Source organism: Morone saxatilis, unplaced genomic scaffold (genome assembly GCF_004916995.1).
Source record: "Morone saxatilis isolate NCDOM2014 unplaced genomic scaffold, NCSU_SB_2.0 Contig23, whole genome shotgun sequence".
Lineage (NCBI taxonomy): Eukaryota > Metazoa > Chordata > Actinopteri > Moronidae > Morone > Morone saxatilis.
In genome coordinates this window covers 14,739,353-14,764,926 of record NW_023339796.1, presented here as the reverse complement: position 1 = coordinate 14,764,926, position 25,574 = coordinate 14,739,353, and the positions used below count along the sequence as shown (strand labels likewise).

The window sequence follows — 25,574 nt, the reverse complement described above, 5'->3', positions numbered from 1 at the left end:
TGAAGAAAGCCAAGCTGGATGGACCCCAAGGTAAGACCTGGGATCCTGGAAATAGAAAGAGATATCACACGGGGGGGGGAGACTCGCTGTTATGTGACATAAATCTTTAAGCAGACTGCGGACACATTACATGCTGCAGCCATGAATGGAAATTAAGGGATGGGGAGTCAGTTGCTCTGTAGAATAAAACTCACTCTATATCTCACAGGGACTACATTATTATTTTCCAATGCAGAGGTGTTTCATTGTAATGCATCTCTTTCTTCATCTCTCTCTCCTTAACAGAGAAGTTCAACACGTATGTGACTCTAAAGGTACAAAATGTGAAGAGCACAACCATTGCTGTCAGGGGCAACTTGCCCAGCTGGGAGCAAGACTTCATGTTGTGAGTCCTTCATCATTTACTGACAAAACTCTCTCTTCTCCTTCTGTACCTCCCTCTCCCTTGCTCTTTCCTCTGCTTTCATCCTCTCCACTCTCCACTTCAGCTGCTTGAGTGCTTTTGTGTGTTTTTTTTTTTATCTCTTGCTTTCTATCAACCTTCCTCCCGCCCCTCTTTTTCACTCCTCCATCCCAAGTGCCCTTTATCCCTGTATTGTTTCACGTAGCTCTTCCTCTCCGCATCCGCCTCCAACAACTGCCTCATCCTCTGTTTCATCTGCTCTCCCTTGACACCTCTGCCCCTCTCAGCCTCATTCTCAACCTTGGCTCCCTCCCAGCCCCTCTTTCCTCTCCTCTGTCACTTCCTTTAAATGCAGCTCCTTGATCTTCATCTACTTGGCCCATCCTCCTCTCCCCATTTTTACCTTACTTTCCCTCCTCCTATCCTCCTGTGCTCTCTAGGCATCATTCGCAGCGTTTCCCACTTTGAAATTTGTTTGTTCGAGCTTGTGTTTCGATAAATATTGGAACGCTGCAATCACTAAAACATTATACAACAAGAGTACTCGACCTGCAGAGAGATCCAGTGTGGTATTGTGGCATACGGGCGATGAATGGTGAGAATCATTTAGCATGTGGGATGCAGCAGGCGGGCTGACTGCGGAGCCCTGTGTATTTCTATGATGTTTGGAGGCGTTGAGCATTGTACTGGGTTGCATCAGTGAAGCTGTGTTATGTAATGTTTGGGCTGCAGAGAGAGCCTCATCCCCTCCTTCAAACTGCCTTTAAACGACTGCGCCCCCTCAGTCACTGCCATGAATCAAACAGGCACGTTTCTTAAAAGGAGTCACCACTAAGACGGGAAATCCAGTCCCTCTATTTCTTAATTAAAGTTCCCACTTTCTCCCTCCAGGCATGAGATACAATCACCTCCTCCACTGCCTTCATCACACTATTCTCCTCCTTCCCCTTATTCATCCATCCCTCGCTCTCTCCCTCTCTTTCTTTTTCTTTCTGTCCTGCTTCCTGCTGTCTTGTAAATGTTTTATGTTAGATTCTCTCAGGCTTTCTCCCACAGAGACGTGTCTTATATTTGTCACAGTGAAGCCCACAAGTAATTACTGTGCATCTCATGTGTGTATGAGTGCCTGTGTGTGTTTAGCACTTATCTTTTAACAATGGTGGTAGAAGTGCTCAGATGCTTTACTTGTTTCATTTCAAACCTAACTTAAGTAAAAGTATTATCAGCAAATATACTTAAAGAATCAAAATAAAAGTTCCCATAATTCAGAAAAATGGGCCGGAGATAGTTCAACTACTTTAGATACAGTTTGGTAGTTTAGTCCAGTGGTTCCAGACCTAGGGGTCAGGATCAGAAGATAAATCTGTGGGGAGAAAAGAACAAAACAGCAAAGAAAGAGTCCTATTTTTGACTTTTCTCTTTCGGAGGTTTCTTTTATCTTCAACAATTATTTAAATAAAACCACTTGAGAAGTTTAGATGAGTTTTGGTGGAACTGCTAGCAAGCAACTCATAAACATTTAAGAACTACTGTTTTAATCTTTAACTTATTTTATTTTTATTTTGCAAACTCATACTAGTTATGTTATGTCAAAAATAGTAAAGTAACTTGTAACTAGACCTGTCAAATAAATGTTCTGGACTAGATATAAAGTAGCATAAAATGGAAATAGTCAACTAATGTAAAGTAAAGTACCTCATAAAAAGTACTTAAGTAGTTTTTGAGTAAATTTACTTAGTTACTTTCCACAACTGCCTTTAAATGTATTTTTCTTTTGATTTTGAACTTTCCTGTTCCTCTTTCTCTTTCTATCCAGCGAAATTAACCGCCTGGACCTGGGTCTGACAGTAGAGGTTTGGAACAAAGGGTTAATCTGGGACACCATGGTCGGCACTGTGTGGATTCCCCTCCATAGCATCCGACAGTCAAATGAGGTTTGCCACTAGCCACCACCACCACTTGAGAAATACTGTAGTTGAACACTCTGTACTCAGCTGTACTTAAGGGACTCACTCACTCAGGGTTTGACTTGTTTTCTTCATGCTCAACTATTTGTACAGTGTGTTGTTTTTGTGTCAGCTGCAAAATGTATATCTGTACGCAGGAAGGTCCAGGGGAGTGGCTCACACTGGACTCTCAGGTCATCATGACTGATAATGAGATCTGCGGCACCAAAGATCCCACTCTCCACCTGGTGCTGCTCGACACGCGCTTTGAACTGCCTCTCGGTGAGAAATCCATACCCACGTCAAAATCAGAAACTGTCAATAGGAAGGTGAAGATGAAAATATGAAACTATAGGAAATCATCAGCCCTGGAGGGAAGAAGAAGATGACTTGAATAAATTATGTCTGTCTGTATATTTTCACAGCAAACGGTGATATATGAACACCAATTATCTCTCTGACTGATCAATTAACCTGACCTATTTTTCTCTGATATGTATTGAGGGCTGTCAGTGTGTATGTGTGTCAGGGAGAGTGTTAGTGTCCTTTCCTTCTCAGCGATCAGGCTTCCTCTTAGCATTGATTAGGTGTTATTTTCATACTGTTTCCCCTTCCTCCAGTCGATATTGTACACCTGACTCTTCAGTTTGTGGACCTGACCTATTTATAGGGGTTTGGCTTTAGGGCTGTAAGGGAAAAGGCCAATGTTCAATGTCACTGTGTTCTGAGCAGGACAAAGTATCTGCAGTTCTATAAGTTGTACAAAAAAACTCATCTGGGTCAAATAATATTTGCAAATGGGTTGTTTTAGTTTACTTCGCCTTCATTTGGGTGGCGTTTGTAACATAAGAAAAACTGTTTTAGGCAAAAAGTTTTGTAAAGCGTAGGTGGAACTCCATTAGGGTTGTTTTTGTCACCTGAGTTTGTCTGGTTTGTGGTTTTTAGATATCCCTGAGGATGAGGCACGATACTGGGCCAAAAAACTGGAGCAGCTCAACGCCATGAGGGACCAAGATGTAAGCTGTCACCCCGTTTAATTTAATACCCCAGCACATTCTCACATATTAGGAACATGCCAACATGATTAATTAAAGGAATGACGATGTTACACTTGACAAGATGAATCCAACTTTCTGCATAACATTTCAAATCTCCCCTCTTCATTACCAGTTAAACTTTCATTAATGTAAGTTTTTCATTCATCTGACTCCAGTATTCGTACCAGGAGGAGCAGGAACGTCCTCTCCGTGTTCCAGGAACCCAGTGCTGTAAGTGACTGATCACTCTTTTTACAAACCAGTCATTTGTTTGTGTTGAACAAGAGAATTATGTGTGTAGCAGCTGAGATGTAATTAGATTGTTTTAGTTCAGCGTGTGCATTATGTGTGTAATCACGCATGAGTTGTTGTGTGTTAGAGGGGGAAAAGGATCTGGATGGCTGCACTGTAAAGGATCGATAGTAGTATCAGATGTCCGGAGGCGCGCTCCTCCAGGATGCTGCTGCTGCGCTTCGACTATTGGCCCAGTCTGCTGAGCCTGCTGAGCCAGCTGTCTGGTGCAGGTGGAAAGACTTGGAGGCTCAGCACTCCCTCTGTGCTCTCTTTCCATTCACCAGCTCCATCTGGAAACTTTGAAGCATTAATGGCGTGAATGCATGTTTATGTTTGGACAGCAATGTAATTCGTAATCAATACTGACAACCTGCTGTTTTTATTGCAGGTAACTGGAGTCTATGGGGAGACCAACAAAGTAAGTGCACATACAATACATACTGTACATACAGTGCAGTTCATAAACATCTGGAGAGTCACATACTTTTCATCATTTTGTTTCTGCAATCCATCACGTTAGATTTTAAATGAAACAGTACTAACCAGGACTTTCAGCTTCGATTTGAGGGTGTTTACATGCATATTGGATGAACAGTGTAGGATGTCTTGCCATTGTTCTGCTGCACTGTTCATTCACTGGGAATATGTATGAAATGAGCTAGTCCTAATATTCACCTTCAAACACCCTTAAAACTGAAGGCCAGGAGTTTAAAGGGCCAGTTGATCCAAATGACGAGAAACCCCAATTCTTTCTCTTTTACCTTTAGTGGTATCTAGTCATGCAGATAGTTTTGGTTTTATCTGCCAAGATTTATCTCTCTCTGTGATTTCTGCCTTGCCTGATATCAGACAGAATTGTCAACTCGCTACACTCAGTTTCCATCTTTAGTCTGACATTGTTTCCATTCTAATTGATTTCTATGGGGGAGGGGGATTCGATTTTCCCTAACCAATCACTAGAAACCAATGTATCCGCCTGAGTCTAACATCATTTAGATGTAGATAAGACTCTTCCCAAATCCAGTGGGGAGAACTCAAAAAACATGGTTTCCGGTGCACAACTTGAAAACAGCTTTTCAACTGCGTTAGTCCTGTTTTTGCCTCTGATTGGCAAATCATAGTTCCCCTGTGGTACTCATTAGATAACCACTTTTTCAACCAAGAAACCGCTGTTTCGTGTTATAATGCCAGACTACAAACAGTCAACTCTGTGGAGTAAGTGTATTCAAAGGTCTGTGCCCCTGTCGCTCTTGATAATGAACAGACCTCACTGACAGCAGCTTAATTTGTACCGTAATTTGGGTGAACTGACCCTTTAACATCAGTCATGGTATCATTTTACAGAGCCACAATAATTTAAAAAAATCACTGTCCAAATACTTACTGTCTGTATGCTGCACATATAAAGCTTGCAGTACTTGGCTATATACATAAATAACATATACCGTATGCTAAAATATATGCGTCTCTCTCCCCCCGAGTCTATCTCTTTCTCTCTTGCTGTGATTAGCAGATGGTCTTATATAAGTGTCTGTCAGACTCACCCACACAACTGCAGCGATTCATCTCATCTATGTTCACTCAGAGGAAAAAGAGAAGAGCAAAGGGTGTAATGATAAATGGTGAGCTGATGAAGTGAGAGAGAGCGAGGGAGAGAGAGCGACAGAGAGCGAGGAAGACGTGGGGACACGGTTGAAGTGAGAAACAAAGTTCGATGCCTTTAATTAGTGTTTACACGCCCAGACAGATGAAGATGAAGGTGTAAGCGGTGCAGCAGCCACCTACGTCAGAGCGCGAGAGACGAGATGATGGATAGTGATGAATGATTAATAGATGCTGGTTTCTCTTTTGACTGATTCAGCACTGTTAAAGTCTCTCATCACTTCCCTCCGGGATGTTAATCTCTGATCTATGGACACCACAGAAAAATGAAGCATCTCCTTAGTGAGCAGTAATGGATTTATATTCAGTTACGATGATGAGAATGAGAAGGAAGCCGATGATAATGTTCATCATGTCCTTCATGTATGGATGCACTCTGAATGACCTCTATGGGTCTGATAGGGGTTCAGTAGTGGAAGGCTGCCATCTCATCTATATTATCTGTAATTACCATAGTACTAAAAGATTGGTTCAGTGCTGATTAGACCTCTTGTCTCTGTGCCACATGACAAGTCGTCTATTGGGATCATCACTTTCATGATGTTATTTTTTCTTACTTTCATTTTGTAAAAATAAAAACCAAGAACTTTTTCTTTTCTCCTGTTACTGTACTCTGTGAGGACACCAACCAAAAAGACTGATTCATTTTTTCTCTTGCTGTGTGCGTCTGTGTAGATGAAGACCCAGACAGTGCTGTAGACGACAGGGACAGCGACTATCGCAGTGAAACCAGTAACAGCATTCCCCCTCCTTACTACAGCACATCCCAGCCCAATGCCTCTGTCCACCAGTATCCCATCAGCCACCAGCACCGCAGCTCCAGAAGCTTCTCTTACCCGCAGTCTGGTAACAGCCAGGACCTTGAGTACCAACATCAGAGGACTGTCAGGTGTGTGCCTTCTTTGGTGTAATAAGGAAATAATGATTATTTTAATTATTGATTCTTTATTTATTTTTTATTTAATTGTTTGGTCTATGAAATTGTAAAAAATGTCCCAGTGCACAGAGTGACTTCAGATTGCTTGTTTTGGCCAACCAGCCGTCCAATCCTCGTTCACAATGATTTAAAGCAGAAAAATGCGACTAATTCTTATATTTGAGCTAAAAGCAGTGGATGTTTACCAAGTGAGACTATGTAACTTATAAAAAAAAATATAACACAATCTTCCTTGAACAAATGAATACGATTCATGAGCAGTTAAATGCAGAAGTTTTGTCGCTTTAGCCTTACCTGGTCTGGTATGATCAGTAGCTTATGGTTGCTAATGTTTACCAACTTTAGGGAGATATTGCTGTGTAACTGACATTGAATCAATTTACTGACTCTTCTCTTCTCGTGCTTCTGTTAGGCTGTGTTTTAGCATTTTGCTGTAATTGCTGCGGGGACCACAGTGGCTGCTAATCAATGCCTTATCAAAAGTATTGATGTCAGTTCATTTTCTGTCTTTTAACTAATCAATTAAAGAACCAACTGTTGTTGAAATGTGACAGTGATAATGACTCTGAAGACATTTTGATCAGTGTTAAAGAAGAGCTAGTTTTAGTTTAGAGGCAAACTTAATACTAGACTTTGGTCAGTTGACTCATTTACTACTGTGACATGTCAAAATGTCTTCTGTGAAAAAAATCTATTAGTGAATGAATAGAGTCAATAAAATCCTGCCATGCAGTGTGTACGTATGCCAATCCTTCATTGGGTCATACAGACCAAATGCTATTTCTTGTTGTTTGCAGTACTGCATCATTTCTCAGCTTTTATTGACATATTTCTCACAGACTGGGAATTAAACTATATGCATGCCTTACCTCTTGCTTTATGAATTATTCAACTGGCAATCTAATGGTCAATACTGCACATAAGATTAGCTGCTTGCATGAGTGTATTGGACAGGGCAACCTCCCCCACACCCCCGCCCATTCTTCTTCATCTCCTCCTTCTCGGCTCTCTACACTCACTCCCACTCTGTGCTCTCTCCTTCTATTTTGTCTCTGTGCTCACCACTCCCTTCCCGTCTTCACTATCTCCCTCTCCCCCATCCATCCTCCTTTCCTCCCTGTGCCTCTATTCTGGCTTTAATAGCCCCATTAATCAAGGAGTATAAATACTTTTTCCCTGTTTGTTGCATTTCTGGATGCTTGTTATTTGTCTTTTGTCAGCTGGAGGCCTCTCACCTTTCTGTTCTGCTCTATTTCTCGCTGCTTGTCTGATACTCTTGTATCCCCAGTGCTTTTCATCGATTAGCCTTCAGCATTATTCCTGGCCACCCCAAGACATGTAGAAAAGGTTTTTAGTAGGGCTGTCTGATAGAGTACAGTGTGTACAGGACATAAAGTGCTTTAATAAAGGGCTCGGTAAGCATTTTTGAGATTATGATTCATAAAAGGAAAATAAACTATTCATTATATACATGTACATGTACACATGCAATAATAACCTGATAAAAGTGTTTTTATGTTCATTATAAAAATGTATCCCTCTTAAGTACTTTAATAATCAGTCCTCTTCCCTTCCCTTCCCTTTCCTTCCTTTCCCTCCAGTCCCTCGGGGAGCTATGCTTCGTCTGCAGAGCTGAGTCGGTGCAGCAGTCAGCTGAGCGAGGAGGACTATGGTGGTGAGTATGGAGAGAGGGACCCTTATGATGAGAACGACTCTTACCACTCCTGCCACTCCTCGGTTAGCTACAGTAAAGGCTCTCCAGACTGGGACCCCGATGAGACTCAGGGGGCGTATAGCGACGAGGGCGGCTACAGCAAAGACGGAGGTGAGGAGGCGGCTCTGTATGAGGAGGATGACGGAGGACTGTATGAGGGAGAAGAGGAAGGCCTCTATGAGGATGAGGAGATGATGTATGATGATGAGGATTTGTACAATTTGGATGGGACCCTCAGTGAGGATATGGAGCCTCCATTCACCCCCACCCCAACGTCAGCAGCCCCCCCAGCTCTGGATGTACCCAGCTCCAGACCTCCTCTAGAGAAACAGCCCTCTTTACACCAACAGCAGCCCCCTACTCAACCACCTAACCAGACATCCAATCAGTCTCATCCTCCTGGAATGGCCCCATCAGCTCAGCCCCCTTCTGGTCAACCAACAGCCCAACCACCTAAACAGCCCCAGCCCCAAACACAGCCTCAGCCGCAGCCAGCCCCGTCTGCCACCTCCTTCTTCTCAATGGCCAAACCTCTAACAGCTGCAGTCACAGGCTTGGCTTCTACTTTCCTGTCTTCTGTCCCCACCGCCCAGCCTGCCCAATCCCACCCTCCAGCCTCAGCCGTACCTCCACAACAACAATCTGCTACAGCCAACGCTGTCCCTCCATCCCACCCAGTCAACATGGCGAACTCAGCTTCCCAGCCCCCCTCCACTGCCATGGGCCCTTCCTCCCAACAGACCCCGTCCTCTGGGCAACCTCAATCCCATCTCAACGGTTCTTCCACCATGCAGTCAGCTGCCCCTGAGGACCAGGCTCTCCAACTGGAGGAAGAACCATGGGTAGAAGAGGAAATTATGTTGGAGAAGGAGGCCAGGACGCCCCCTACTCAGCCAGAAGAGAAACTCCCCATGGAGGATACAGAGGAGCATTTTGAAGAGAGCAGGCCGCCGACGCCAGAAGAGGAAGAAGAGATGTTGCCTGAGAGGTAGGCGTGATGGTTGAAAGGGAATCAGATCAGTGAACTAAACAACAAAATAGATTAGAAGAGAAACAATATGATCCTAGAAATGTATCAACTGAAGACGTTTTTATTAAAAATGACGAACTGTTGTTTTTTATTTTAGTCCTCCAGTCATCGAGGAGCCCAAAGAACCAGTGGATCCAGCAGTCAGAGCCAAAGAGAACTGGCTAAGGCTCTACAACAAAGTCTTAGAACAGCTCCGGGAGGTAAGATCACAAGTTTATCCCAACTCTGGTTCGAAATTCCAGTCCAGTCTTCCAGAACAGTCCAGTCCACGTCCCTGAGCCGTAAGCCCAATTCAGCTCCACCCCGCAATCTAAAAGATATACCTGAGTTCAAGAGACTGTAAAAGTGTCTACCAAGTCTTTGAAATATGTATGTGTAGTATATTATTTATGCAAAAAGACAGGGTACATACAGCAAGTTCTTGAGTTCTATTTTGATGGTGCTTTTTGCTAGACACCAGAAAGCAGACTTAATGTGTTTCATATTCTATGATTGCTTCCTTTTGGTTTTCTTAAAATAGAAATACTGTTGGCTTGACAGACAGCAAACTTTTTATTTTAGTTTTGGTGCAGTGCCACACCACTTTTTGACAAAACTGCTTGATTCAATTGTACACGTTAAGTTTTGCTTGATCAGTTTTCACTTGCATATTTTATTCACATATTATGTTGCTATTCATTACGTTTGAATTCAGTTGTGCAGAGAATTAATACCTTGCTTCGATGTTTATGTTGATGTATGTCACGTTGCGTTTTTGTACATTTGGCTTCATTTCTTTTTGTCTTTTTTTTTTTGTTTGTTTGTGCCGACCCACTTTGTTTTCTTTCCAGTCTCATGTCATTGCCATAGTGACACTCGCATGCACTTTGCTCGGCCATCATTGGAGCATGCTGACAGGTAGGTAAAACCTGATTGGTAGCTTGAAAGGAAGAAGGAAATGCGTGCAACACATGTCTTGTTGAACTCCTCACTGTCAGGTGCCACACCGCTCATTCATCTTCACAACAATTTAAACTTTTCTGTTGTATCATGCAAGAGCTGTCATCCAGTCTGATTACAAGCATCAGATTTTCTAAAAATATATTTGATTTCAAAATTTTGGCAAAGCATTTTTTTTTGCATAGTTACATAACCAGTTTATGTGTTCTGTAATGATGTGAATACGGGTAACATTTATTGAATAACTGGTTATTATGCAATTTCCCAGTAGTACAAATTATGTGAAGCATTCCAAAGACTTTTGAACAGCAGCTCTATATAAGAGGTTTTACTGACCCAGCCCACTTTCAACCATTAATGCAATAACACAGAAATGGGAAGGGATTTTAGATGTGAAGTGACTGATAAAGCAGTTTCATAATCAGAGAACTGAAGTCTATTCATGCAGCATTCATACGGTATCTTGAATGCTACTAAGGTTGCAGGGATAAACTTAAGATGGCTTGTTTCTTTTCTGATATTCCTTCTTTGTCTCTCTCAGGCTCGAGGAGAAACCTCCAGCTCTCTGTGGTTCGGTAAAGGAGGGTGAGTGTCTGCTGTCAGTTCCTCAAGCAATCTACTTTGTCTTCCTCGGAACACATTATATATCACACAATGTATTAGTCAAGCTAATGCAATAACTCCAGAAATTAAATTCAGTTAAAATTATCCTCAGATTATCGTGAAAATCTGCCAGCACTGCCTTAGACTGAAAATCTTCTTTAGTCCGGGAATCCTCCGTTCTATTTCATTCTGATCCACTGGCTCATTGAGCTCATGGCATTTGGCCAGTGAGTATTGAACGGCGGTGGGCTGCCCTGACTTAGCTGGCAGGTCATTTGTAGATGAGGCAAACCTCAGAGTGGAACTGAAGCTGCATACTGAAGAAGTGCTAAGTTCGCCAAATAGAAACCCGGCAATTATACCCAGGTGTGTGGAGTGTCATTGCCACTGTTTGAGATTAGGCAGTCTGCATAATTAAACTCTCCAGTAATGTCTGGAGTAGCATTAGAAACAATGATTTATTTTTCCACTATTGATAAACATATATATTTACATGAATGTATAATGGTTCATACTTTTCTTATTCAGAATGGGTGGTGCACTCTACAGTATTGACAGCATGCCTGACCTTCGCAAGCGGAAAGCCATTCCTCTTGTCAGAGATCTGGTGAGAAACAAACATACAGACACACATACAAGCATAATATACACCATCTTTGTGGGATGCCCTGGAATCATTTTTGTTGCACACACTATTGGTTCACTCTAAAACAATCAATCTATTCCTGCATCATGTGCTTTATGGTTAGTTTTTATTACTCTGACACATCAAAACATTGTTTTACTTTTTCTATAATCCAACCTGAATATACTCACAAAGGCTACTCATGTAGATTTCTAACTGTTTCCCCTTCCACAGCTGTGTTATATGCTTGATTTGTTGATACATTAAATGCTTGCATATCTGTAATGTTAATGTAATTACAGTCATTAATCATTGTAGTTACACTGTTCTTTTCTAGAGGTTAGGGCATACCAGTCAGATAGCATAGTGGCTCACATACAAACACACAATGCATCACAAAGACTTGCACAAATTGTTGTTAAATATGTTATCCACCTTTGTCTCTCTTTCCTCACCTCCTCTGTTTCATTACTGCCTGGCCTCATCAGGCAATGGTGAGTACTTGTTTATTCTTTACAGAAATCAGACATAAATCTGAAGTTTACAGTCTAATTTACACTGAAACATGTCTGTTTGCCCTCTCGTTCCCAGTCTCTAGTGCAAAACTCTCGTAAGGCTGGAATCACCTCCGCCATGGCTTCCACCACTCTCGGCAATGAAGAGCTGGTGGGTTTCCTCATCTCAGTTCAAGACCTTCCAGTATTTAATGACTGCTGCTATTAAACTTACATTTCTCTTCTCCTTGCCCTTTTCAGAAAAGTCATGTTTATAAAAAGACCCTGCAGGCTTTGATCTATCCCATCTCCTCCACTACTCCACACAACTTTGAGGTGTGGACGGCCACCACCCCCACCTACTGCTACGAATGCGAGGGGCTGCTTTGGGGTATCGCCCGGCAAGGCATGCGCTGCTCTGAGTGCGGCGTCAAATGCCACGAAAAGTGCCAGGATCTGCTCAACGCCGACTGTCTGCAGAGTAAGGAGGGCAGCATCACATGCACAAAAACACACTTTTAAACATATGCATCTGTTTTAACTTTGGTATACACACACCCAGCTGTCCACACAAACCCCAAACCTATTTTAGCTCCTCCTCTGTATCCTTTTGCCCGATTGACATCCCATTATTCTTGTCCCCTATCCGCTCTCACATTCTCCTCCCTCTTCCTTTCCAATTTATCTCCTGAGTAATGTGCTGTCATACCCCTGCATCTCTCCCCTCTCTCTCCCCTACCCATAGCCTTTGCATCCATACTGCTTTGTCTAATTCAGCTCCACAAGGGTTGACTTACCCAATTCCCATACTGATTTTGGAGTCAATCTCCACAATGCATAATTCATCGCTCCGCTGTCTCCAAAGAGTCTTAAAAGATCTTGATGCCAAAAACATCTGTAGGCCTTTTACTTTCTGACTGTCTCCTTTTTCCTGACCAGATCAATGGTTAAGTGGATACAGTTTCCGCCATAATATTGGGAGGTTTGGGGTTTGATCCTTAGCCAGGAAATGTCAAAGATTTTAAAAAATGATCTGATGCTATATCATAACTTGGTCCTCAGCTTCAAAGAGATGTATTGCAGAGAAACACGAGATACACTGCTATCCTATGGGCTATATTGGGATATATTGCCTTGAATATATTTAGACTATAAACTATTCTTTCTGCATTCATCTGTCTCATCAGGAGCTGCAGAGAAGAGCTCCAAGCACGGGGCGGAGGACCGAACCCAGAACATCATCATGGTCCTGAAGGACCGCATGAAGATCAGAGAGAGGAACAAACCAGAAATCTTTGAGCAAATCCAGGAAGTGTTCGCCCTCGACAAAACAACACATGCCACGCACATGAAACAAATCAAGCAAAGCGTGCTTGATGGGACCTCCAAATGGTCAGCGAAGATCAGCATCACAGGTATGTATTAATGAATTGAGGTTTTTTTGTACAGATTGTAAAGCACATTGAGGCAAATTTGGGATTTGATAGTGGGGTTATATAAATGAAACAAAACAAAAAAAAATCTTGTTGCAAGGTCTTTGTTTAAATGTCTCTATGTTTCTTGTTGTTTTTTCAGTGGTATGTGCTCAGGGCCTGCAGGCTAAAGACAAAACAGGCTCTAGTGACCCTTATGTAACTGTTCAAGTTGGAAAGACCAAGAAGAGAACCAAGACCATCTACGGGAACCTCAACCCTGTCTGGGAAGAAAACTTTCACTTGTGAGTTTCAAATGCTGATATGTCATTTTATGTAACTATAATGACTTATTTAGAGAAAAAAATATTTTGATCATTTTTTATGTTCAAGAGAATCATGAAGTACTTAGAAATTAGTGTATTGTTCCTAGTTTCCTCCACCGTCACAATTTCTTCCTCTGCGTCACAGTTGTTTTCCATTTGCCAACATTTTCTGTCTCTGTGTCATCCAGCGAATGCCACAACTCATCTGACCGCATCAAGGTTCGTGTGTGGGACGAGGATGACGACATCAAGTCACGTGTGAAACAGAGGTTCAAACGTGAGAGTGACGACTTCCTGGGTCAAACCATTATTGAAGTCCGGACACTGAGCGGGGAGATGGACGTTTGGTACAACCTGGGTGAGTTTTCAAGATAAGAGAAAAGGCGATAGAGAATTAGAGACGGATGAGAGGAGCAGCAGAGTCGCACAGAGATAACAGAACAAGAAACAGATAATTGAAGTTCTTGTCTCTTGTAGATGGAGCAGATTGCAGCCAACTAAAGAGGCATGTATATCTCACTTTCATTTGACAGACAAGAGAACTGATAAGTCTGCTGTGTCAGGAGCCATCCGGATGCACATAAGTGTGGAGATCAAAGGAGAGGAGACGGTTGCTCCTTACCACGTCCAGTACACCTGTCTACATGAGGTCAGTCTGGCTGGACATCCGGTGAAACTCTTCCAAATGTCGTTGTAATTATTTGCACTTAAAATAAAACATTAAATATGCAAGAGCAACCCGCTATCCTGAGTTACATAGTTCCAGTCAATTTAATTCTGTGTCACGTTAACACAATCAATCATCTTGTAAATTCTCTGTTTCTGCCTTTATACCCTGGGAAATCTGCCTTCTTTAAAAAAAATAATAAAAATAAAACTGCCAACACTAGGTTTGTTGTAGTGGTTTAACAGTTGACATCATTTGTAACTGTCTGGAATTATTGAGCCATTTTCACCAATATAGGGGGATATGGACTTTGTGCATATGGGACAGGCATGGACATCACATATTAGACTCTCATGAGTCCTGGAGACAATTTCACAGTTTTATATATAATCCTGTTTCACTGCAGGATTGTAACACGAGGATGAGTCACTATCCTGAAATTAGTGAAGCAGTGGGAGAGTTTAAATTATCACAAACAAAAGTAGTCATCATCAATCATTAGTCATCAATACTTACAGTATTACTTGTATTTGAAAATGTATTCATGTTTTTTTACAATCTCCAAAATATAATTATTTTTTGTCATTCAAGTGCTTTAAATGAACACTAATACTAATGATAACCTAAGACACAAAAAAACTTACCTGTCCCCATACCTGTCCTTTGTCTGTGTTCAGCATTTGTTCCAGTACACCACTGAGGAGCAGAATGGCGGAGTAGTAAAGATCCCTGATGCCAAAGGGGACGATGCCTGGAAGGTGTATTTTGAGGAGACAGCTCAGGAGATAGTGGACGAGTTTGCCATGAGATACGGAGTGGAGTCCATCTACCAGGCCATGACGTAAGTCCCTCAACCATTACTCTGAAAGTTTGAAAGTTAAATAGGAAGTAAATAGAGTTTACATGAGTATTAGGAGCAAGTAAATGCACTAAATGTTCTTTTGCTTCTTCCCCCCCACAGCCACTTTGCCTGCTTGTCATCTAAGTACATGTGCCCCGGAGTGCCAGCTGTGATGAGCACCCTGCTTGCCAACATCAACGCCTACTACGCCCACACCACCCAGTCCTCCAACAATGTTTCTGCCTCGGACAGATTTGCTGCATCAAACTTTGGCGTGAGTCCCTGAGAAATCTTTAAAAACTCGAATGAAGCTAGCTAGAAATGACTAGCTGTTGGTCCCTCTGGGGCTAATAGATTAACGTCAGGTTATCGCGACCCTGCCTACTTCTCCAAACGTCCAATCAGCTGAGGCTCGTCAGATCTGGCCTCAAGTTTGTGTACTCAAGTGCTAACAAATCATCTTTTAGCTGTGGTGTGTTTCTAAAGGGTTTGGTCTGTTTTTGTGTATTTTCTTCTATAGAAGGAGAGGTTTGTCAAACTGCTGGATCAGCTGCACAACTCCCTGAGGATTGACCTGTCCATGTACCGGGTACTGACTGCTTCTCTCTTTTATAGCAACATTCTGTGTGTACATGAATGCCTATTCTCTGTTTTAGAACTGAGTTGAAAATGGTGTTTTGATATGGGCACTGCTAATATTTATTTCCTTTATCTTACTACATGAAGGAAGAGAAAGCGTTTAAACTGAAGTGAACATTTTGTACCACTTATAATCGTTTGTTTGTTTGTGCTTTCAGAATAACTTCCCTGCTAGCAGCCCTGAAAGACTACAAGACCTCAAGTCTACGGTTGATCTTTTGACTAGCATCACATTCTTCAGGATGAAGGTAAGGATGAATAAAAGAAAGATCTTTATTATTCTTGTCTTTTCTTTTCTTTTCTTTTCACTTCTTTTCTTTTCTTTTCTACTAACACTGCACTCCAAAATAAACATGGTACAAATTTCCAGTACTTCTTGTAAAGTAGCCTAAGGCATAAACTGAGAATCAGCTTAACATAACCCTATCCAAACAGAAGCTATTATCAGGAAACTGTATATGTGTGTGTGTGTGTGTGTGTGTGTGCGTGTGTCAGGATGTTAATGTATGTTAGAGCGATTTGTTCAGCTCTGTGACTTTATGGTTAAACTCACTGAGCAAACTATGGTTTTGAGATAACCTCCCGCTGAGACTGGGTGTGTATTTGACAGCTCTTTGAAGTGAATTGGATTCAACCATATGTTTTTTAATGTTTGTGTTCAGGTCCAGGAGCTGCAAAGTCCCCCCAGAGCGAGCCAGGTGGTGAAAGACTGCGTAAAAGCGTGTCTCAACTCCACCTACGAGTACATTTTCAACAACTGCCACGACCTCTACAACAGGGAATATCAGACGGACCCTGTAAGTCTGTGTGTGTGCGTGTGTGAGTGAGTGAAGCAAAAGTACTAAATGAGTGTGTTTGCAGAGGATGCCATTAAGAGTATTACTGCTTATTAGTGCTGCTACTGTGCTACAAATAAATCGTTAATGCATTGATTCAAGATATGAATCTCTTACTGTCTGCAGGCAAAGGCAGTCCCTCCAGATGAGCAGGGTCCCAGCATCAAAAACCTGGACTTCTGGTCCAAACTCATCACCCTCATCGTCTCCATCATAGAGGAGGACAAAAACTCCTACACCCCTTGCCTTAATCAGTGAGTCTCTCATAATATTGGTCTAATTCCTCAAATTTAGTATACAGAGGCAGTGTTGAAAATGTCAAGGGCAGTGTAGGAGAAACTTTATAAGCTAACAGCTGTATGGGATTTATTTAAAGACAAAAATGTAAAGCAATAGAATATGTGTCAGAGCATTCAGAGAAACAGGAATAACAAATAGCTTGTTTGTTTTGAAGCTGTAAAAATCAAAAGCATTCATCTTTACAATATTGACAACAATATCTTTCTGTATTATAATGCAGTGTGTGTTTGTACTTGCAATGTGACTGACAGTAAACCCTTAGCCTGTGTGTACAGACAAGTCTTTCCGCTTTGGTGGGTGGGGTTAGTTTGACTTTAGATCCTAGAACTGTAGAAGATTTAGAACTGTTAATTTGATACTAATTTAGGTTATGCATATAATTATGATATTTAATACTGCTCTGGTGCATTTTTATTTCTATAGCAACTAAACATATATAGAGGACACACTGATGTTTAATAAAAAATGAGCCTGGGTTATCTTGTTAAATAATAGAGTACCATTACTGGATCTGGAGCTGAATTTAAGCCTGAGTACTGCCTCTTATAGGTTTCCCCAGGAACTGAATGTGGGCAAGATCAGCGCTGAGGTCATGTGGAATATGTTTGCACAAGATATGAGATACGCCATGGAGGGTAGGTTTTTATGTGTCTTGTTGGGATGGGGGGAGGTCAAAATGAGAGAGGGGGTCATTAGTATGTGTCAGGACTCAAGAGTTTACGCTAAATATGGAGAAAGAGTGGTGAAGTGGAACTTTGCTTATTCTTTCTTTCTCTTTGATATTCAGAGCATGAGAAGAACCACTTGTGTAAAAGCGCAGATTATATGAATTTACACTTCAAGGTAAAGTGGCTCTATAACGAGTACTGCAAGGAACTGCCCACTTTCCAGAAGCACGTACCTGAATATCCAGCGTAAGTATCTCACAAACAGCTTCTACACCCCTCCTACATTCACCACTGTGGCTCAGAAACTCATGTCTCTGCTCGTTCCTTCTTCTGCAGCTGGTTCGAACCATTTGTCATCATGTGGTTGGACGAGAATGAAGAAGTATCCAGAGATTTTCTACATGGAGCCCTGGAGAGGGACAAAAAAGACGGGGTAACTATTTTCATCTGCATCCTTCAAAAGTAAAATGCAAGCTTACTAGCAAACTAACAGGAGTGGTCACATAAGATACCACAGTCTGTTGCTAGCATTTCTGCAAGTGCTGAATACAAGACTACACCCAAAAACATCAGGAAATATTTCATGGTAGGGTGCAGTGATTTTATGGAGTCTGGTCCCAGTCTTTGTGCTAAGCTAAGCTAACAGGCTGCTGGTGGTAGCTTCATCTTTACCACACAGATGTGACAGTGGTATCGATCTTCTCATCTAACACTTGGAACAGAAGGAAATAAGCATATTTCCCAAAAACTATTCCTTTGACAAACAATGTCAGCTTTCTACAACAAAGTGTGCAGGAAAAATGTAGAGAAAAGAGTTTTGCAAAAAGGTAAAGAAACGTGCGGTCATGTGAGACTAAAAGTTTGACTAAAATTTAATAATCAAATTTTGCTGAGACAGTAAAAAAAATACTGAATGAAAGCTTAAATCCTCCTACCAGCAGCATTTACCCACCCAAAAAATGTATTCATGCATTTCTCATGCAAATTCAGGCAATTCACATCGTCTCTCCTGACTCAGCACATTCCAGGCTGAGAAGAGCAAGTTGAAGGCCTCAAGGCAATCAATAATGACTCAATACCAAAGGCAAATGGAAAAAAACTTCACTGCAGCAGATGCTACAGCACAAGACGTTGCACACACACATACCACATAGCGACTCTGTCTCACTCACACCTAAATATCCACACAGTAAGAGGGTCGATACAAAGCAGCTGAAGATTCTCCCAGCTCATATGTCAGAAATCCTTTGGGTCCAATTACTGTCGCCAGAGGCAGCTCCTTCTTCCCTGTGTCAGCGAAACAGCAGTCCCCACTCCGAGTTACACACCATAAAACTATTCACTAATGGCCGGGCTGTTAATGAGGGCCCTGCTCCCCATCATAACCCTGTGATCGCCTCCATCGCTCTCATCCAAACCCTTTCAGAGGGATCACTTCACAAATAATTTGATTGCAGTCACATGGAGCTGAAGAGGGGTCACTTTCATTGGCTATGATACATAACAGCACTGTGAACTTCTCTCACGGGTGGCCCTCGGGGAATCAAATCCCTCATTTTCAGTGTTAGTCAGATCGCTGTGCTGCAGCATCAGCAACACCACAGAACAGCTTCTCATACTTTTTCCCTCTGGTCCCGTTCTGTCTTCTCGCTCTCCAGTTCCAGGTCACATCAGAGCACGCTTTGTTCTCCTGCTCGGTGGTGGACGTGTTCTCTCAGCTCAATCAGAGCTTTGAAATCATCCGGAAACTGGAGTGTCCAGACCCTCAGATTGTTGGCAACTATATGAAGAGATTTGCCAAGGTGACTCGCACAGAATGCCTTTACCTGAGTGTAATATATTTCTCACTGCTTTTGTGCGCTCAATCTATTATTTTGTTTCTTTCTCTTAGACCATCGGCAATGTCCTGTTGTCTTATGCTGACATTATCGCAAAGGACTTTCCCAATCATGTCAAGAAGGAGAAAGTGGTAAGTGTTTTAAAGCAGAAGAGTGCGTATAGACATAAAAGAAACATTGTCCCAGATGGAAATTTGCGTCAGCGGAATAAATAGTGACTGGTTTAATAGTTTAATTTGAGCTCCATCAAGACTTGGTTTTAAGATGTACGTTGTTTGGTGTATGTGGTCAGGCTGATTAATTTCAACACAATAAACCGCTCTTCAGTGTAATAGCCGTGCCCAGGTTGCAGTGTTTCAGAGTGAATTAGGGCTGTGTAATTAGCTGAATGTGGTGTAGGCTCGGGGAAAAGTGGGCTGCTCTCCCAGAGAGACCAGGAGCCCCAAGAGGAGCAGTAATTACTGGAAACTCTTGCTTCTCCTGCCCTGCGTCACCAAGAGTGTTTCCACCAAAGAAGCAATAAAAAAAGTTGGGAGGACTAACCTTGATTGATTACAATAAAATACTGGAAGCAGAGTAAAGAGGAAGGGAGAAGTGTGTGTGTGTAATGGTTTTTCTCTTTCTACCCTCAGCCATGTATCATCATCAATAACATCCAGCAGCTCAGAGTTCAGCTGGAGAAGATGTTTGAGGCCATGGGAGGCAAAGATGTGAGTATCCACACACGCCGTTACTTTTATGATTGTCCTAACATGACATGGCTCCTGTAGTCATCCCATACGTCCTCTTCCAGCTCAATGTGGAGGCTAGTGATTTCCTCAAGGAGCTGCAGAACAAACTCAACAGCGTCATGGACGACCTCAGCCGCATCTTTGCTGTCAGGTGGGTGTGTCGGTTTGATTCCTATGTGGAACCGAGAGGAGCTGCAAAACAGGTCCTCCAGCTGTTTTCAAAGTCAAAATTTCAAGTTTTCATTTTGTTTTTGTTTGGTGATGTAGTTTCCAGCCCCAGATCGAGGACAATGTGAGGCAAATGGGAGACATCCTAGCCCAGGTCAAAGGTCAGACCGTCCCTGCCAATGGCAGTGTGGTTCAGGAGGCTGACAACGTCCTGCAGCCCATCATGGATTTCCTGGACAGCAAGTAAATACAGCTGGATACTGAACATCAATATTTTTGACTGAAATCAAAAATTCTTAGTCTTGGTTACACATTCTTTGATCAGATTTTTCTATCATTCGATCTAAATCAGAAAAACTAATTTTGTTTTGGTACCTTCAAGAAAGTTGCCATGAAATTATGTTTCAGTGCTGAGATTGTGTGTTTGTGTGTTTTTGTGTTTCAGCCTGTCGCTGTTTGCTAAGATCTGTGAGAAGACAGTCTTGAAGAGAGTGCTGAAGGAGCTGTGGAAACTAGTGATGAACACAATGGAAAAAACAATTGTGCTTCCAACACTCACTGACCAGACAGTATGTAAAAAAAAATCATTCACGCCTATTTTCTATTCTCTGCTTTTCATTGCTGGGTTCCATTGTGATTGTACATTAACCCATCTATCCTGCCCCATTCTCTCTCTCCCTTCCTTCCTTTCTTAGGTTATTGTAAGTATGTGTGTGTCTGTGAGTGTGCGTGTGTACAGCCTCTGTAAGCATGAGGAAACACTGTTTTTAAGAGGAGCCTTAACACCACCCTCTGTAGCCTTTGTCACTTTCTTTTACAATTCTTTCTTCCTCTCCGTGGATATCAGTGCATCAAAACCTGATTTAAATGGCAGCACGGCACATCAGAGACAACATTACCTGTCCATGAGTCCCTGCGATACTGACTTGACTGTACACTAAAGCACTTAAACTTTCTTTCGCCCCCCAAGATGAAGCTTGGTTATTGTGAATGTTTGTTTAAAAGAAATAAATTAGTATAGAATTTGTAGTTTTACTCTTTTTCCCCCTCACTCTTCAAACTAATTTCTTGTATCTGCAACTGTCTGTCCTCACTAAACCTCCTGAACCTCTCACTCTTCAAAGCTTCCTCAACTGCATACCGCTCAAACACCACTATTTCTTTTCTCTCTGTACTGTTCTCACTCTTCTGTCCATCTCTCCATGACAGGGCACTCAGATGATCTTCAACGCTGCTAAGGAGTTGGGTCAGCTGTCCAAGCTCAAGGTGATCAAAACAGAGGGCAGCAACAAAGTGAAATGCTTATCTAAAATATAGGCTTGCAGCAACTGTGGTATAGACTGACTCCTTTGTTTGATCTGTCCTGCAGGAGCACATGGGGCGAGAGGAGGCCAAAGCTCTAACTCCTAAACAGTGTGCAGTAATAGAGCTGGCACTGGACACTATTAAGGTATTGTATGATGTGAAACACAAGCAGAACATAGGGCAAAATTGGTGCTCTTACTTCTTACTTTAACATTATTTAAGTTTGGTCTGTTTGCTTAACACAAACAAACACTAAAAGAACAAGAAAGTTTCAGCTTTCCCTTTAAAAAGCACTAACAGACAGACCTTTTAGATAGAACAATAAAGTCCTGGATCTCAATGCAAGTCCCCGGTGTTTTCGCACTCCACTAACCTCCATCAGGACGATGGATGGTGTTCTATTTTTAAACTACAAAACATATATTTTTAAAGCCACAAAGATCGCAGGAAAGTCAAATCGTAAAAGCAGACAATCAACAAAGGTTCAGACTAACTTTGATACTGTAGATCTGTAGGTGTAACGTCGTCCTTACAGCGTGGTTTAGACTGATTTCTACAAAGAATTTGCAGCTTCAACCACCACCATCAACTCATCTACAATATGTGTGTTGTCTCGTATCTGTCACGCAGCAATACTTCCACGCCGGTGGTGTGGGCCTGAAGAAAACCTTCTTGGAAAAGAGTCCAGACTTGCAGTCTCTGCGCTACGCCTTGTCTCTGTACACCCAGGCCACAGACAAGCTCATCAGGAAGTTTGTCCTCTCACAGAGCGCTCAGGGTGCGACTTCAAACAGCAACAACACAGACACACACACACACACACACACACTGTCACACAGCAGGTTCAAACAATTTCACACAAATGTTTCACTTACTCTCAAAGGGCTCCACTGCTTGTTCTTACTAATAGTAAGGTTTATGGAATTAAATGGGATTATGAGATTAAATAGAATAACTTGCTTACAGTGTTGTAATGTTTAATTCATTCCTACAGTGAATTACAATAACAATACAAGCAGATTCAAAACTACTATTTGCATTTAATGGTTTTAGTTATATACAATATACTGTTAAATGTCACAAATGGATTTTACATGAGCAGAAAATGGGAACGATAAATACTTTAAAATATCTTATCTCTAATATCCAGGACACCATGTCTGTATTTAACCCATCAGCTTAATTTGCAGCATCTAGAACACAAAACTTTTTTTGCCATCTTCTGATGCTGACTTTCTTCCTTCTTCTCTTAGTCCATGGAGGGAAAGGGATCAGGTGCACGGCAAACGAAGACACACCACCAGAGAAAGGTACGCGTCAGCAGTGTTATGTAAAACCTGCATGTCCCCCAGAGCAACCCACAGCCGCTCAGACATCCGTATGATCAAACTGTCATCCACCAGAGATAACCAGAGACAATGAGCGGTGTTAGCCCTCGGCACAGCCTCCGCTCTCTCTCTGCTTATTCTGGTTTTTCCTCTTTTTTTACTTTTGAACTCTTTTGTATCAGCTGTTTCAGAAAAAAACATACATAGGACTAAATGTGGTAGATAAAGCCTGATATATACGATACAGGGCACATAGAAAGACGATCAGCTGACCAGGTCAGAGCTTGAATGTAAAAACTGCAGCAATTTGAAAACCATAGAGAGCGTAGGATGTGCAAGACATGATGAATAAATAAACAGGTCGTGCACAGATCGTGTCTGCTAATGAAAAGGAGCTTTTATGTAGAAAACTTGTGTTGCATTTTTTCAGTTTCATTTCCTTTTTCCTTTTTTCTTCAGCGTCAAGAGAGTGTTAAGAACGAATTACCAGCCATTGCTGTATTACAGTTTGCCATTTGCTCAGAATTAGAGCTGGCACAAAAGCTGCTTTACCCAGCCAAGTCCTGCTCATCTGATTATCACAGAGAACCTGTGTGTGTGTGTGTATGTGTGTGTGTGTAGTTTCTGCATGTTTAATTTTAGTTCTGCTGATGCATCCCAGTTCTTTAAGTCATATATCTCAGCTGTGCTACATTGTGGACTGCAAAAAACAACCAGTTATGACCATCCAGAGACAAATGGGCACACAGCACACACACACACACACACACACACAAACACAACCAGCCACTTACTGAGTGTGTCTTTACAGCATCTGGAGTGGATGCAGTTGGCGAGGTGGTCATGGGTGTGGACATTTTACCCCAGCCAAATGGAGAACACAAGATCAGTGTGAAAGGTAAAAAAAAAAAAAGAAGCAGACTGCATCACTTTCCCCGCCTTCTCCTTCCTTCTCTCTTTACTTAACCTACTTTCCCCCTCCAGTGGTGGCTGCTAATGACCTGAAATGGAAGGCGCAGGGTTTCAGGCCCTTCGTGGAAGTCTACATCATCGGCCCTCACCTCAGTGACAAGAAGAGGAAATTTGCCACCAAGTCCAAGAACAACACCTGGTCACCCAAGTTCAGTGAAAGCTTCCAGTAGTGAGTATCTACCGTTTCTGCTGGATTTGATTGTCTCAGGTCTTAATTTCTCTTTGTTTCAGCCACATGTTGAGTTGAGCTGTTAATGCTATCGCTTTGGCAACAGGCTAGACAAGACAACATGCAACATGAAAGCACACTAACAAAACCAACATACTGTCTATAGACATTTTTAAATACACAAAACATGTATGTTTACTCTTCAAGAGTTACAAAGCTTCAGGCAATGGACTTCATTTTGCTAGTCCAGCAGACTTTGACTTAAATGTACTGGAAGAGTTTGAAATGCTCTTTTCTTAAATATGAGTAAAATTCTCGCAATGAGGCACGAGGTGTAAAATAAAACATGGATATGATTCTGTCTTGTTTTAGCTCCTTGGGCACAGAGGTCGGCCCAGAGAGCTACGAGCTGCAGGTGTGTGTGAAGGACTACTGCTTTGCCAGGGAGGACCGCACTGTGGGCATGGGCGTGCTGCAGGTGAAGGACATAGCCAGCAAGGGTAGCGTCTGCTGCTGGATGCCGCTGGGCAGACGCGTCCACATGGACGAGACGGGCCTGACGGTGCTGCGCATCCTCTCTCAACGCAACAACGACGACGTGGCCAAAGAGTTCGTCAAGCTCAAGTCGGACCAGCGCTCAGCCGAGGAGGGCCGCAGCTGAGAGGGGGGTTGGGGGTCGGAGAGAGTGAGGACACACACGTGTGTGCGAAAAACACCAGAGACATACCCGATAGACATAGTATTATGCACACATTTAGTACTCACACCTACATAGATAGACAACCATGTGCAATACACAAGCACACACGTGAAAATGCTCTATTGTACATAGATCTGCATACATTATGCAACATTTACATTGCAATGTTATCAATGCAAACATGGAGGAATATGTTTATAGAAAATGATATTTAATTTTGAATATTTCAACAAATCAACTCAACACTTTTAGTTTAAGGTTAGCCTCACATTAGCAAGCACTTCCCTCACTCAACCTTTCCTATAACACATCACACCTTTTATATGCTGTAGATGTGATATAATGCAGTGCAGAACAACAACAAAACCATGTGAATAGATTGAAAATGACCACTTTGCACTTTTGCTTCTCTGTGTCTTCAGGAGAGCAGTCCTTGCCTAGCTATGCTCTGTCCGTCCGTCCGTCTGTCAGCTTGCCTGCCTGACTGTGTGTCGTTCTTCCAGGTTGTCGTCCCCCCCCCTTTCCTTTCCCCTTCTTCTGTCGTTTGCTCTACGTAGTCCTCCCCCTGGTGTGATGTGTCGTGTAAGTTGGAGTTCAGGCACAGATCTAAGATCAGCTTCTTTTTGCCCCGTAAATCCAAATAGAGAAAAAAAAAAAAAAAAACACACACACAATAAACTGACCTTAGATCAGTGTCCAGGGGCAACATCACTGCTAGTCTGTCCTGTAATGTACTAACATCCTGCATGTTGACCCCAGGAACACTGTGATTCACTTTGCTGTAACCATGGCAATCGCTCCCCTCCCACATAAAAGATGGACGCCTCCAATATTTTACCTGTGTGAGCATGGTGCATATATAACCCTGATACAATAAGGTTTTATAATTATGAACTGACTAACCTTCATCATTGTGGAGAAAACACATCGCCGGTGGAGAAATGCTGAGCCTGATGTGCGATGTGTCGAGAGTGGCGGAAGCTGTGGCCA

The 25,574-nt window shown here is 42.2% G+C and overlaps 1 protein-coding gene across 1 annotated transcript; it reads left to right on the top strand.

The window, feature by feature from the left end:
* On the top strand, positions 1-25,247 carry LOC118335276 (protein unc-13 homolog A-like; the record flags this gene model as incomplete). The annotated part of the gene is given in 41 exon segments (XM_035671523.1): positions 1-30; positions 286-385; positions 2,220-2,337; positions 2,508-2,631; positions 3,295-3,365; positions 3,563-3,617; positions 4,069-4,098; positions 6,018-6,231; positions 7,881-8,981; positions 9,121-9,223; positions 10,504-10,547; positions 11,094-11,172; positions 11,679-11,684; positions 11,782-11,856; positions 11,946-12,165; positions 12,872-13,099; positions 13,260-13,401; positions 13,611-13,780; positions 13,956-14,071; positions 14,767-14,930; positions 15,051-15,204; positions 15,451-15,519; positions 15,728-15,817; positions 16,232-16,366; positions 16,532-16,659; positions 17,255-17,340; positions 17,493-17,619; positions 17,710-17,806; positions 19,032-19,175; positions 19,265-19,342; positions 19,844-19,921; positions 20,005-20,093; positions 20,210-20,353; positions 20,556-20,679; positions 21,320-21,376; positions 21,480-21,560; positions 22,046-22,193; positions 22,669-22,725; positions 23,555-23,641; positions 23,728-23,884; positions 24,257-25,247. Coding segments are annotated over 41 exon segments (5,609 nt in total), but the record flags the coding sequence as incomplete, so codon positions are not given.
* Between the last annotated feature and the right edge of the window lie 327 nt (positions 25,248-25,574).